The sequence below is a fragment of the Triticum aestivum genome, chromosome 2D (assembly GCF_018294505.1).
Source record: "Triticum aestivum cultivar Chinese Spring chromosome 2D, IWGSC CS RefSeq v2.1, whole genome shotgun sequence".
NCBI classification, from domain to species: domain Eukaryota; kingdom Viridiplantae; phylum Streptophyta; class Magnoliopsida; order Poales; family Poaceae; genus Triticum; species Triticum aestivum.
This window is the reverse complement of record NC_057799.1, coordinates 29,623,745-29,637,693: the sequence shown is the minus strand read 5'-3', so window position 1 is coordinate 29,637,693 and position 13,949 is coordinate 29,623,745. Positions and strand designations below refer to the sequence as shown.

The following is a 13,949-nucleotide window of genomic DNA, read 5'->3' as shown; positions in this document are numbered from 1 at the left end:
AGCGAGGTGGGACTAAACTTTCGACGCGGGCGCAGCAGCACAAGGCCTTTGGTCCCGGTTGGTGGCACCAACCGATACTAAAGGGGTGCATTGGTACCGGTTCGTGGCACTAACCGGTACCAATGCCCCCCTTTAGTCCCGGTTGGTGCCACCAACCGGGACCAAAGGCCGCCGCTTCCCGCCCTTTGGGCTGCTGAAAAGAGGCCTTTGGTCCCGGTTGGTGGCACCAACCGGGACTAAAGGTGGCATTGGTACCGGTTTGTGCCACCAACCGGTACCAATGGGTTTGCTATATAAGCCAGCACTTGTGAAAATTTCGTCAGTTCTTCGATCCCTCCGACGACGCCGCCAGGCTGCCCGAGCTCGCCGTGCCTCTGCCGCGCCCCCGACCACGCCGCCGTCACCCCTGCCCCCCTCCCCGACCACGTCGCGCGCCCTCGCCGTGCCTCTGCCGCGTCCCCGACCCGCCCCGCCGTCGCTGTCACCGTCGCCCGCGCCCGTCGTCGCCGTCGCCCGCGCCCTCGCCCGACGTCGTCGCCGCGCGCCGTCCCTGCCCCGACGTGCACCGCCCCTGCCCCGCCGCGTGCCGCTCCTGCCCCGACGCCGTCTCCGCGCCACTCCCCGCGCCCCTGCTTGCCCCGACGCCGTCCGCCGCGCGCTCCTCCCTCTGTGAGCACCGCGCCTCTGCCGGCCCCGCCGCCGTGCTATTTTTTTACATGTTTTTAGATTTTCATATATGTATGTATGTATTTTTAGATATATGTATTTTTTTATGTATGTTCATATATGTATGTATGTATTTTTTACATGTTTTTTGTATGTATTTTTTCAATTGTAATGATGTTTAAAAAATACATATATGCAAAAGTTAGATTTTTAGAAAAGTTTTATCTATATATGTTCTCTGATTTGGTACATTTTAGGTTAGTTTCATTTTTAGAAAAGTTTTATATATTTAGGAAGAAGGAATAGAAGGAAGAAGAAAAAGTTTTATATATGCAAAAGTTACATTTTTAGAAAAGTTTTATATATCTAGCTAGGAAAGGAAGAAGAAGAAAAAGAATGAGAGGAAAAAGGAAAATAAGAAGAAGAAGAAAGGAGAAGAAGAGGAGAGGAAGAAGATGAGAAATAAATAAGAAGAAGAAAAAAGAAGAAAAAGAAGAGGAGAAGAAGAGAAAATAGAATATTCTATTCTATTTTCTCTTCTTCTCCTCTATTCCTTTCTTCTTCTCCTCTTTTTTTTCCTTTTTTTTCTTCAATCTTCTCCTCTATTAATATCTTCTTCTCCTCTTTTTATTTCTTCTTCGTCTTCTTATTTTTTATCGGATATGTCGTTGTCGATATACCCCGTGTCCCGATAACTTCAACACGAGGGGGGGGGGGGGGTTCGACCTACCCCCTCCCCGATAACATTATTTTCCCATGTATGTATGTCGTCGTTGTCGATATAACCCCCTCCCGGATAACTTCGACCGTGATAACTTATACCACGGGAGCACCCCCCGGCCCTCTCGCTCGACCAAAACTCTCGAGGACACCCAAACCCTAGAAAAAAACGATGTCGGTCTCCTACCCCCTCCCGCCGCGCCCCTACCCTTGAAGCGTTGCCGAGGCCACCCCAAACCCGGAATAAGCTAGGTCTACGTTTGCACTAATATATCCACCTGCTGTCATGTTTGTGTAATAATTGCCATGTTGTAATATTTGCAGAAACAATGGAGCACGGACGAGACGAGGAAGCAGAAGAGGTGTTGGGGGACATAATCTTAGCCGGAGGTGATGTCTTGTCGTATCTTAACGACAATGATGGTCTGGAAGAACAGGGTGAAGAAGCAGGCTACGGTGATCGAAGAGTGGAGGAGGAAAGACATGATTATGATGGCTCCGGTGACCCAATGCTGGTGCAAGAAGGAGCCCGTGGTGACGGCTCCGGTGACCGAACAGAGTCCGGCCAGGTAAATATATTAGTTAAGCCTGTGCTGACTAGCTAATTGATGCATTCATTGTTTTGGTATGTACACATATTAATTAACTCTCGTCTTTCTTCTTTTTTCTAGCCCTCCGGATCGAGCACAACTTCGGTAAAGAGACGAGGCCCGAAGAGAAAGTTGCGCTCGGATGAAAGGTTTGAGATCACAGCAATCGCGCGCGACGGCCAACCGATTGAACCCATCCGGACAAAGGAAGCATTTGCTGCTCAGTGCGGGGTTCTTGTTAGGGACAAGATCCCGATCAGCATCCACCAATGGTATAAGCCTAAGAAGGAAGACCCTGAGGTGTCTTATGTCAATGATATGCAGAAAGATGATCTTTGGACTGAGCTGAAGGCAAATTTCACCCTACCGCCAGAGGAGGATCCGGAGAAGCCAGTTAAAGAGCAATTAATCAAGTCTCATGCTCTTAAGAAGATGGCAGACCTATTCAGGAGGTGGAAGAATGAGCTGAAAACGTTTGTCGACAAAGAAGAGACACCAGAATTCATCGGCAAATATGAGAAGATCAGAGATCACTGGCCCGCATTTGTGGCCCACAAGACATCGGAAAAGAGTAAGAAGATGTCAGCGACAAACAAGAAAAATGCTGCGAAGAAGAAGCTTCACCATCGCACGGGGTCAGGTGGCTACCTCAAAGCCCGGCCTAAGTGGGCCAAGGCTGAGAATGATCTGCTTGATAAAGGGATCGAACCAGAGACAATGAACTGGCCAGACCGTTGCCGGACTTGGTTCTTCGGGGCTGGCGGAACCTTGGACCCTGTATCAGGGAAGTGCGTTTGGACGGACGAGCAAATGATAATACCAGTCAAGAGGCTTCAGCACTATATCGATGCAGCGCAGCAAGGGACGTTCGTTCCAGACAGAGAGAACGACGAGCTCACAATGGCCCTCGGGAATCCTGAGCACCCTGGACGGACACGAGGCACGCCAGGCTCCGTTCCGTGGAAGGCTGGTTTTCCGGACGCAGGCGGTTACAAATGCCAGGAGAGGAGGAAAAAAGTGGAGCAGACCCAAATTCAGAAGCTGCACGAAAGGGTTCAAGCGCTAGAGGAACGAGACGTAGCTCGCAGCAAGCGACCTGCCGAAACTACCCCCGAAGCTACCCCGCCATCTCAGCGGAGAAGCAGCGTGGCTTCCACCGAGCTGCTTCAGCCGGAGCATGTCTTGACGGCTCCTGCTAGCTACCCCGTGGATGCTATCACGGAGTCTCAACATTGCCACCTTATGATGCAATGGCAGAACTTCAAAGTCAAAGCGGCTGTTGGCTCTGTTCGACCTCCTGAACCCGGCGCAACTTTTCACTGTCGTCCGATTCCAGAAGGATATGCTAGGGTGACGGTGGATGAAATAACGCAGGGATTTGAGGACCTCCAGCTTGACCACCCTACCGGTGAAGGGGAGACTCGGCTGGGTTCTGCTCTGAAGACTCCATGCCTATGGCGGAAGGAGCTCATCAACCTTCCGAACTGGACGCCTCCGCCGCCTCCTCCTCCTCCGACGAGTAAGGGCACTCCACCTCCTCCTCCGCCTCCTCCTCCGGCGAGTGATCAGGGCACTCAGCCTCCTCCGGCGCGTGGCGGCACTCTGCCTCCTCCTCCGCCTCCTCCTCCGGCGAGTGATCAGGGCACTCAGCCTCCTTCTCCGGCGCGTGGCGGCACTCCGCCTCCTTCTTCGCCTGCGCCGGCGCGCCCGAGCAGCCAGCCTCCTCCTTCTCCGCCTCGTCAGCAAGGGCGAAAGAGACCCGCCGCCGCTCCGGCTGCTCCGGCGCGTCGTAGTCCTTCTCCTCCGCCTCGTAAGCAAGGAAAGAAGACAGCCGCAGCCGCTCCGTCTGCTCTGCCAGCGTCTAGCAATACAGCCAGAGGCGGGAGGCAATACAGATTCGGTCCTTCTCTGAAGACTCCAGAGAAGTTACCATACGAGAGGACCGAGGAGGAAACCACGAAGATCGTGCGAGCCGAAGTGACGAACTTCTTTGAAGGGGTGAAAGCAAAGAAACATCCACCTCCGGAGGAGAAGGTAGATCTGGTGAAAGCGAAGCGCACTCTGGCTGCCCTGACAAAACCACCAAAGTCTCCGCCGAAAGGCAACTATGAGCGCATTATTGCAAAGACATTTGTCGAAGCGGAGCGGTCGGGAAGTACTGTCAGTGATCAAAGGTTAAAAGAACGACGAGCTGGGAAAAAAATTGCCCAGCTCGGCGAACAAGCGAACCAATCGTGCCCCCCGCTCAAGGTGTCTAGCGACATCGTCGCTAATGATCCGAGGATGGTGCCCGGTTATAGAAATCTTGGAGATTACCTGCCCGACGATGTACATTATGATTTCTTGGAGGTGGACGAACACAAATACCATTACGGGAAGCCTCTCGTCAAAGATGAAAGATCTCTAACAACGATGATGCGAAGATTACATGATTGGTACATGAAAACCTGCAGAGAGTCTGGGGGAGGAATACTTTGACGCTGAGAGTTAAAGAGGAGCATGACCTCGTTGGAATTGAAATGTTGAATGTTCCATTTGAGGAGTTCTTCCAGTTTTTCAATCAAAAGGCCCTCGATAAATCAACGATCACTTGCTACTGTCTGTAAGTAGTACTACTTCTGTCATTAAGTCTCTCTATATAGGTCAGCTCTTTCATTGCATGTATTTATAATTATCCTCACTATATTATGCAGATTGAAGATCGCCGAATTGAAGAAAAGACAAATCGGTGATATTGGATTCATTAACACAAATCTCATAGATGCAACTGAGGTTAAATATCATGCCGAAAATACCTGAGGCCAACTTGCTACGATCGTTGGTAATAAATGAAAACAAAGATATAATACTCTTTCCTTACAACTTCAAGTGAGTGTTACTGTCTTGTGCATATTCGGTTTCCCTTATTAGTCCAGGTTATAGTAATGTAATTGATGACTTATGCATGCGTGCGCAGCTTCCACTATATTCTCCTAGAGATTAAGCTTGAGCAGGGACTAGTAACCGTCTTAGACTCGAGACGAAAAGATCCCCAGGACTATGCGGACATGACTCAAATGCTCGAGAAGTAAGTTAAATCGATCATTATCCACCATATCAGCAACTTTGTTCATTTCCTGATATCAAGTAATTGTTTTCTTTGTCTGGCAGGGTTTGGAGAAAATTCACCAAAAAAGCTCCGGGACAGCCGAAGAAGCTGCAATTTAGACACCCGAAAGTAAGTACTATAGTAGCATGTTCCGCGCATCTCCTAGTGATTCAAGCGCTAGTTTCATCAATACCATTTAGCATGCTTGCTTATCAGTTTGATTGACCTCTATTTCTTGTAAAGTGGTTGTGGCAGGAACAAGGGAATGATTTCTGCGGATACTACGTTTGCGAGTCCATCCGCTACACGACCTGTGAGCGGGGCTACTCTGACGAACAATATGAAGTGCGTAAGCAATAATATTCACAATTTTATTTTATTACCATCATTTGTGTTGAGTTTCATATATGTATTGACCCCTTCTTCAAATTAGATCTTTCGGATGCGGGATGAACTCCTACCACCAGATCGTATGCGATCAATTCAAGAGGAATTGGCGGCATTCTTCCTTGACCACGTGATCGCTGAAAACAAAGAATACTATGTGGACCCTGTGTACATATATAATTAGGAGATTATATTGTAAGAGATAATTATTGTATATATGTAGTCGGTAACGTCGGATAGATATACGAGAACTTGTTGTTCGACCAATCTCTCGGAGAAGGAGAGGTGGTCGATATCACTTCTCTCTGTATGCATATATATGTTCATGACGATCTTGTGTTTCCTTCATTTGCTTACTAGCTAGCGTGTCTAGTCCTCTCTATACGTATATAGTACGTAGCGTCGACCAAGCACGAAGATAAGAGAGGACACTTCTCTCTATTAATTAGCTAGCTAACACAATATATGAAACACCTAAATTAACCCCCCAAAACCCCCAAACCCCCCCCCCTAAAAAAACAAAAACCCCAGCCCCTGAAATGCTGACGCGTGGATGCCTATTGGTCCCGGTTAGTGCCACCAACCGGGACCAAAGGCCCTCCTGCCTGGGCTCGCCGCACCGGCCACATGGAGGCCCATCTGTCCCGGTTCGTGTAAGAACCGGGACTAAAGGGCTAGGGCATTAGTAACGACCCTTTAGTCCCGGTTCAACAACCGGGACAAAAGGCCCTTACCAACCGGGACAGATGACCCTTTTTCTACTAGTGGCAGCCACCAATGATTGTGAAGACATAACCCTTGAATTCCTGGAAATACATGAAATGACAGATATCTTAGATCAAAACTATCAAAACATCAGCTGAAGGGTTTATGTATCATGAAATATGTTGCCAACCCAGAAGAGGACCAACAAGTACCTCCTTAGAGATTCTCCGCCTGTAGTTCATACCAAAATGTTAGATATTTGAATTAAAAAAAGAAAAGAGCAAATTCCAACTGGAATATCTAGTCAATGAACAAACTTTAATATACTGATTATTAACCACTAAAAGTCTGCTTATGGTGGTTTCAGAAGTAAACTGCTTTGTTCTATTACAACATTTGTCAACCAAATAGTTAATTAAGACATATCACGGCATCATCTGTCATATTGTTAAGCAGTTAAACAGTTCAACGCTGTTGATGGCATCACAGGGTACATAGTCTCCTATGTTTCCCCAAAAACTAATCAGTACTAAGCATCACAAGATGCTTGAAACCATTTGTTGTTAATAAATTTGTTAAAGTGTGTCGGAGGGGTTGCATATTCTCAATCCTCGGACAACACTTAGTATTGTTGTGCACTTTTTAAACTCGGAATACATACAAGTTAAGAATAAACAATATAAATGTGCATTTATCTATAGATAGATCAAAGTGGGAAGTGTATATTAACTGTGCTAAATGCAACTTGAAGCTACATTCGAACATGGAAGCAAAGTAACAAACTAGTAGCCTCTGCGCGACACGGTATTTGTTTAAGAACACCCTCCAGAACGCCTACAGAAGTGTTCAGTTGAAGCTTCAACGTGATTCAAATCGCACCATGATATTTATAAGAGCGTCGTATTAACACACGCATCCACAAATAATAGATCCGCACCATCCAGACTAACAAAGTAAAAGAAAAGTTCTACCAACACCAAGCATTAGAAAGATGCGCAAGACAACAGCATATCAAAAGAACCACGAACTAAACAGAAACGCCATTTCCCCAAAGCAGTCAAGTGTGCTGATTACGCGGCGCGGGTCTAGAGGACGAATGGGGCGGGAGACGAGAAACACTCACAGCTCCTCGTCTTCTTCGGTCGCGATCTTGAACTGAAACCAACGCAAAAGGTCACACGAATCAGGCATCGCACAGGCACAGGTCACATCTGCGTGCATCGGGAGGTGGAGAGCAGCGCGTACCTTCATGGCGGAGCTGCGGCACGAACGCTTCGCAGGGGCGGCGGCGCGGTTGCTTGAGGTTGAGGGTGAGGCCGTGAGGGGTAGGGTTTTGGTTGCAAGATGTGTGGAGTTCGTTATATATATATGAATCGGTGGGGACGGCGCTTTGGGGGTTGTGTGTTTCGTATGGTCGACGGTTCCTTGGAGGTCTGTCCGATGGTTTGTCTCGTGAAGGCTGAGGTGATAATTTTTTTCTTTCTTGAACACAGTACGGTGATCATTTTATTACCCTGTCCCTAATTATGTGACGTTTTCGCAGTTTAATTTCAATGGATGGGTAATATGGCACTTCCATAAGTAGTTAATCCACTTGTATACTTCATCAAATACCCAGACGGACCACTCGGTCAGTGACTGATAAAAAAAATGTTACCTAGACGGGCACTTTAACAGCCTCAAACGCCTGGGCTGACCAACACTTCTAATATCCAGCACAAAAATGTGACGGATATGGGGATGCCTAGACACGTCTGCCACTTGGAGTCGGCTCACCCGACCCCACATATAATCGTTCTCATCCGCTCTCCAGACCAACCCTAGCCACTCCAGTCCATTCTGCCCCCCCCCCCAACTCCCGTCCAGCGATCTTCGGCCTTCTCCGACACGGCAGGCAGCGGATTCGAGTCCTCCGTCAGCCGATCCGTAAACTCGGACCTCATCCTAGCCGGCCCTGAGGAGGAGATGGCCGTCCGCATTGCGCTCCACCACGCCCGCGAGGAGAATGCCCGATAGCGGTCAGACTTGATCCACGGCGGATCCATCCTGTCCGCCCAAATCGTGCATGGATCCGGCGCGAGGTAGGTCGCCGCTGCCTCGCCGGAGGCGGTGCGCTCCGTTTGGCGTCCGAACGTCGTGGCGGACGCGTGGTCCCTTTTTTGACGCGTGAACGACGAGGCCATCCATGGCCCGTCCACTGAGTGTATCACAGAGCATACTCGCCGTGCGAGGCAGAGGGCGCGAGAGGCCACGACAGCCATCGCAACAGACGCCGGCGAGGCAGAGTCGCACACTCCAGCGCCTCAACGGATGGCCTGCAACCCTGAGCGCCGCATCCGCATCGTTTTGGACGTGGCCTCCGACCACGACGGATCCGTCGTAGACCTCACATCGACCGGCACCATCAAGGCTCCGGACTCCGACGAGGAAGAGTAGGGTCTGGGAGACGACGATGCCTTGAGTCTCTTGAGTCGATGCATGTCCCACGACCGTGCTATCCCCACCCCGCCAGAGTTCAAGTCCCATACATGACATTGGTGCTCGCATTTTTCTGAATATATTCAGGTCTTCCGGCGATGTACGCTCAAGATGATGTGCCGGCTCTCACAGGTGAGCTCATAGGGGTAATTTGTGCCGTGTGCGTGTGTGTGTTCATTGGGGTGAGTGTATGCTCATGCTCTAAGCCTTTCTATAGACCCGTAAGGTACTAAAAACGAAAAACTAGCACTACTAACACAGGCTGAAGAGGATGACCTCGAAAAGTGGAGAGCGTAAATGACCGGCCCTTGAGGCGCGAGTAGGAAAGGATGGTTTGATGATAGCCAAGATCTCCATCTCATTTGTCACTCTCGTATTCTTAATAGGAATTGGCTATGTGAGCGACTTCGATTGTACAGTGTTAAAAAAACATCATAATTGTGTGCGTGTGTATGTTCATTGAATGAGTGTATGTGAGCGGCTTTGATTGTAGTACCATGTTAAGAAAAATATCATGCCATCAATTGATGGATTTTCTATTTTCATATGTGAAAAACAAATGCCACCATCATATGACACCGTTTTGCCACTCAAAAAAAGAAAAAGAAAAGCATTTCGGCCTGGGGCATCTTAATCTTCTCTCCCCGAGCGAACCGCACGGAAAAAACAGAGCACCTTCTCTCCCCGTCTCCCTCCGCCACTGGCCTCCCTCTCCGGCCCCGCCGCCACCGTCCGCGTGATCGACCTCTGCGGCGAGGAGCTGCCACCAGAACGCTCTCCGCGACCTCTCCAAGGTTGCTTCTCCCCCTTTCCCCTCCCGCCGTGGGCGCTTCTATCTATCCCTTTCCGTGGAGGACAATTTCGCGTTTTTACCTCTCTAAGCGTTGGATCTGTGGCGGAAAATCGGGGGATCTGTATGTATGTATGTATGTCTCATGTGGTGGTTGGTAAAGTTGCAACCTTGGTGATGTAACTGTTGATGGTGTTCAGTTCTGTGAAAACTATGGGTCCTGTTGCTTATGTTGAATTCCTCAGACTAATTCTGCAGGAACTGAATCTTGAGTGGCCACAACTCTCTTCCGTGCCGTGTACAAATCACGTTTACTAATTAGGAGCCTAACTTAATTTCTGCAGTCCGAAGGAAGAAGATGAAAATATAACAGATGCGGCACTTATGTACTGATGAAGAATGTGCTATAGCATCTTGAGGAACATTCTCTTGGTTCTGTTTTGCCGTTGAGATTAACAGAAGAGGGGAGTTCGCTGCTGACCCGCGCGTCTCCACAACGGCGCTGTTACATCCCTACCGACCGGGAGGTGATCCCCTTTCTCTCCCTGCCCACCACTCCCATTTTCTTTTCTTGCACTATCAGATTAAATCCTCCATTTCCATCCTGTGCTAGGACTGAATGTTGTGAGCTGGAGCTGAGAGGTGCAGATGGATCCTGCTGACACTCCGGGAGGGTACGTTAGATTGAGTTCATTCAGTTTCTTTAAGTTCCTCCTATTCATTGATTTCACGCAATCAGATTGTCCAGTTCGATTGTACTGATTATAGATGCTTCTAATTTCAGGGTCGATCCCTTTTCCAAGACATCATGTATGGATGGCAAGATGCAGAGGCATTCCCAATTCCCACCGCCGTTGGAGGCAGCGGACTCCGTATCCAGGGTGCTGGACGACGACGACCTCCTCATCGAGATCATTGTCCGACTGGGCCTGCCCACCAGCCTCATACGCGCCATCCTTGTCTGCAAGCGCTGGTTCTTCATTGTATCCAACAAGGCCTTTCTCCGCCGCTTCCGCAGCCTCCACCCGCCCCGTCTCCTTGGCTTCTATGTCTCCACCAGGTCAACTGACGAGCTCTTACCGGTCCTGCTCCGCCCGTGCTTTGTCTCGATGCTGCCTCAACCCCCAGAGCTTGCCACTGCTGTCCGCCTGGCTGAGAACTACAGTCTGGAGGCATACGACGAAGAACTTGCGTGCATTCTTGATTGCCAGAACGACACCATCCTTCTCCATGGCTTCCAAGGCAAGAAGATCTTGTGGGGAGTGCACTGGCCGCTCTGCCCAGAGAGAGGCGTTGTTGAACCGCCGATGGCCCCATATGACCAATTCGATGGCGCTTCACCTGCAGGCACTTGCGCCCAGTTCCTCTTGAAGGAAGAAGGTGACGGTAAGAGCTTGACCTTCATATGGTTGTCAATGGCTTATCTCATAGAGGGAAAAAAATATTCTATAAAATACAAGGCGAACATATATACGCTGCAAGATGGTCTTTGGCACTGGCGTTCCTCAGCAGCGGCAGTGCTCCCTTCTCCGCGATCGGATCTAAATCCTTTGCTGTCTGGCAATAAGATCTATATGGAGCACTCCACAAGCATTGCTGCATTGAATTTGACAACCTCAAACTTCACCTCTATTCCTCTCCCGGAAGGAATGGAGCGGTATATTTGTGAAGATATGATGATGTCACGGGCCAATGATTCAGGGATTTATCTCATACATCTTGAGATACTGCAGCTTCGCATCTGGCTCCATAGGGGGGACAACAGCGGCAGCATGAGAAACTGGTTGCTTTTGGATGACATTTGCTTGCGTGAGATGTTGGATGCTTTGGGGATGGCAGGTGGTGAGCAGCCTACTCTTTTAAACACAAGCGAAACGGGGGATAATCTCCAGTTTGTGTTCTTGAAGATGGGCCAATGTGCACTTTACTTGGATATTAAACACAGGGAGCTGCGTAAAGTGTATGAGGTGACAGAAGATGACCGAACTTTAGAACGGATTTATCCTTTTATGATGACATGGCCACCCACATTCCCTGTGCTCAAGAATGATCCTGCAAGGTTTGTCTTTAGCCTTTGGGTGATCTATACGTTTTGAGAACTTGAGATAACCAACATTTGCAATGTGCATTCTATTAGTATTTTGTTTTGCATATGCATTATACTTGTTAATGGTTGGGATTTGTAGTTATAATCAATACGTAATCATAAAAAAAATGTTTCTGGATATAATAGGCTGCACTGATCATGCTACATTACTTTTATAAGTGGCTCATCTCATCTTCCTTTGCACCGTTCCATAGAACTGTTGAACGTGCGGGTACGATATGATTGCTCCTGTAGACTATTTTGGGAACTCCAGTGTTGGGTACCATATGATTGATTCCATAGGCTATATAGGAACTCTGGTTAAGCAACGCTTTAATTGAGAAATTATGAAAGCAGATATTTCTGTTCTGTAACTAGTCATTTAATCTCTATGCTGGAACATATGTATCATACTGACCCGTGGTTTCCACATAATATTTGAGTACTGTTGTACCTTCTTGTGGTTCCTCTTGTTGTTTCCACATAATATATGCTGGAACATATGTATCATATCTCCTTATCTCTTGTATTTGACTCTACCTTCTCATGCCTGATAATCTTATTTCTCCTGATTCTTTAATTTATTTTTTCTTTCTAGTCCTAAGAGAACTTTCATACGAAGAACAAGGACAATATGAAGAGTTGTTTGGCCAGAGCGATGTTGAAAATAAGGGCGTTATGAAGAATAAGGGCACCCGGCATCAAGGAAGAGTAGAACGATGTTGTAGTACCGCCAGGACCTGTTTTCGACCTGTTATTGTCTCCTTTTTTCTTCTTTGAAAATGGTGAATCAAGAGGACTCACCATGAAACGGTTATCTAGAGATTGAAAGGGATTAGTTTGTTTTACAAAGTTTATGTAATAATAAATAATAGGACTCCAATATTTGGGGAACGCCAGATTTGGAGCCTCCTTCGAATGAACGTATTGTTACCCATGGGAGGAGGGAACGAGCGTTTGCTGGGACGTACCTGCCAGAGTGAACCCTTCTCCAAAAAACCCTTCTCCTAAAACTTCAGGCGTCATGTGCGACAGAAATAAAACGAGCTAGAAAAGGCCCTGGTTCTAGTGCCAAAAATGTACCATGTTTTTTCTCTCTTGTTTCCATGGATTATTCGGATTTAATCTTTATTTTATATTGCCTTTTCCATTGCATGCATTTTAATCATGCGAAATCCAAAGATCTGAGATCTGATAAGTTATATATATCGTCAAGACATGATATCATGATCAACGATAATGCTTCCATCATCAACGGATTTTTTCTAGAAGTTTGCCATTCTAGTGCAAAGACTTCGAAGTATAGCTTACAATTCAGTTCAGTATAAAGTACTCCCTCCGTAAACTAAGATAAGAGCGTTTAGATCACTACTTTAGTGGTCTAAACACTTATATTTCTTTACAGAGGAAGTATGAACTAATGCGAAAACTCATTGGCGTGGACGAGCTCGCCTGGTCACGTTATCACGAGCCGTCCGCTCGTTCTAGGATATGCATCATACGCTGTATTGCTTGGCATGTACGCGCCTCATTTAATGCCTATTATGGACGGGAGGAGCTGACGTTGTGCCGATTGTGCAAACGGCAAGTAACGCCGGTTATGGGTTGTAGATGGGCTGGGATCGGCCACCAACTCCATTTTACTCCACTTCGGGCTGGGATCTGCCACCAACTCCATTTTACTCCACTTGTCGCTCTCTCACGGCCGCTCAGTCTCTGCCAAACGACCCCCGAAAAATGTTCCGCGAGCATATTAGTCTCAATGAGCTACTACCACCTAGGAAAAAAACAAAAAGTTTATGACAAAATCCAAAAAATCTGTTTTTTCTTTATTCTCTTTTGCAAAATCACTATCAACTAAAATACAGCTGCGCTAAATTTGTCAAATATGCATGAGTATCACTGAGATCACAGGTTCATGCAAGATTTGAACATTCTTCAAAGTTCATTTCAAAAAAATTATGAAACCTGTGCCCCACCCCCACCCCCCCCCCCCCCCTCCAAAAAAAAATTCAAATTGCCCTCCCAACAACCACATCACAGACACAGCTTTTGATTCCCATGTGGATATACAGAATTGGCTGAATCAACACCTTGTACTGACCAAAAGCTGATCATAAAAAAAATGTTCAGAAAAAAAGAGGTTCGTCGATCAGCATTTGAGTGCATTACTCTTCATACACAATATAGCTAACAAGTCATTTGGAAGATCCACGTACTTGCTAGTTCCATCCTAATAAAAAGTACTCCCTCCATAAAAAAATATAAGAGCGTTTAGATCACTAAACATACCGTCCAAACCCTCACAAGGTGATGAACAAATTGCACACTACATAAGCATTGACGATAACACTCATTCCTCATTGTCTTCTAGAGCAGCCCGTAACGCATTGTCAGCCACAATTTCCGTGCTCATCATGCAAACGAAATACCTCAAAA

General features: G+C 47.4%; 1 protein-coding gene and 1 long non-coding RNA gene across 2 annotated transcripts; one reads left to right on the top strand and one right to left on the bottom strand.

The window, feature by feature from the left end:
- Positions 1-6,125: 6,125 nt before the first annotated feature.
- LOC123048477 (uncharacterized) lies at positions 6,126-7,479 on the bottom strand. Its single transcript, XR_006423303.1, has 4 exons — positions 7,402-7,479; positions 7,280-7,311; positions 6,369-6,387; positions 6,126-6,257 (listed from the first exon to the last, which is right to left on the bottom strand). It is a non-coding gene; the product is annotated as an uncharacterized lncRNA (long non-coding RNA).
- A 1,756-nt stretch (positions 7,480-9,235) lies between these two features.
- On the top strand, positions 9,236-12,656 carry LOC123051257 (uncharacterized). The gene is made up of 5 exons (XM_044474091.1): positions 9,236-9,428; positions 9,769-9,951; positions 10,038-10,098; positions 10,209-11,483; positions 12,109-12,656. The coding sequence occupies exons 3-5, from the start codon at positions 10,073-10,075 to the stop codon at positions 12,146-12,148; spliced, it is 1,341 nt and encodes a 446-aa protein (XP_044330026.1). The 5' UTR covers positions 9,236-9,428; positions 9,769-9,951; positions 10,038-10,072; the 3' UTR covers positions 12,149-12,656.
- The last annotated feature ends 1,293 nt before the right edge of the window (positions 12,657-13,949 follow it).

Bases quoted from the DNA above. Each gene is read 5' to 3' on its own strand.
- LOC123051257 (XM_044474091.1), top strand. From the start codon at position 10,073: ATGGATCCTGCTGACACTCCGGGAGG. The intron at 10,099-10,208 runs GTACGTTAGATT...TTCTAATTTCAG, and splicing joins CCTGCTGACACTCCGGGAGG to GGTCGATCCCTTTTCCAAGA. The intron at 11,484-12,108 runs GTTTGTCTTTAG...TTTTCTTTCTAG, and splicing joins CTCAAGAATGATCCTGCAAG to TCCTAAGAGAACTTTCATAC.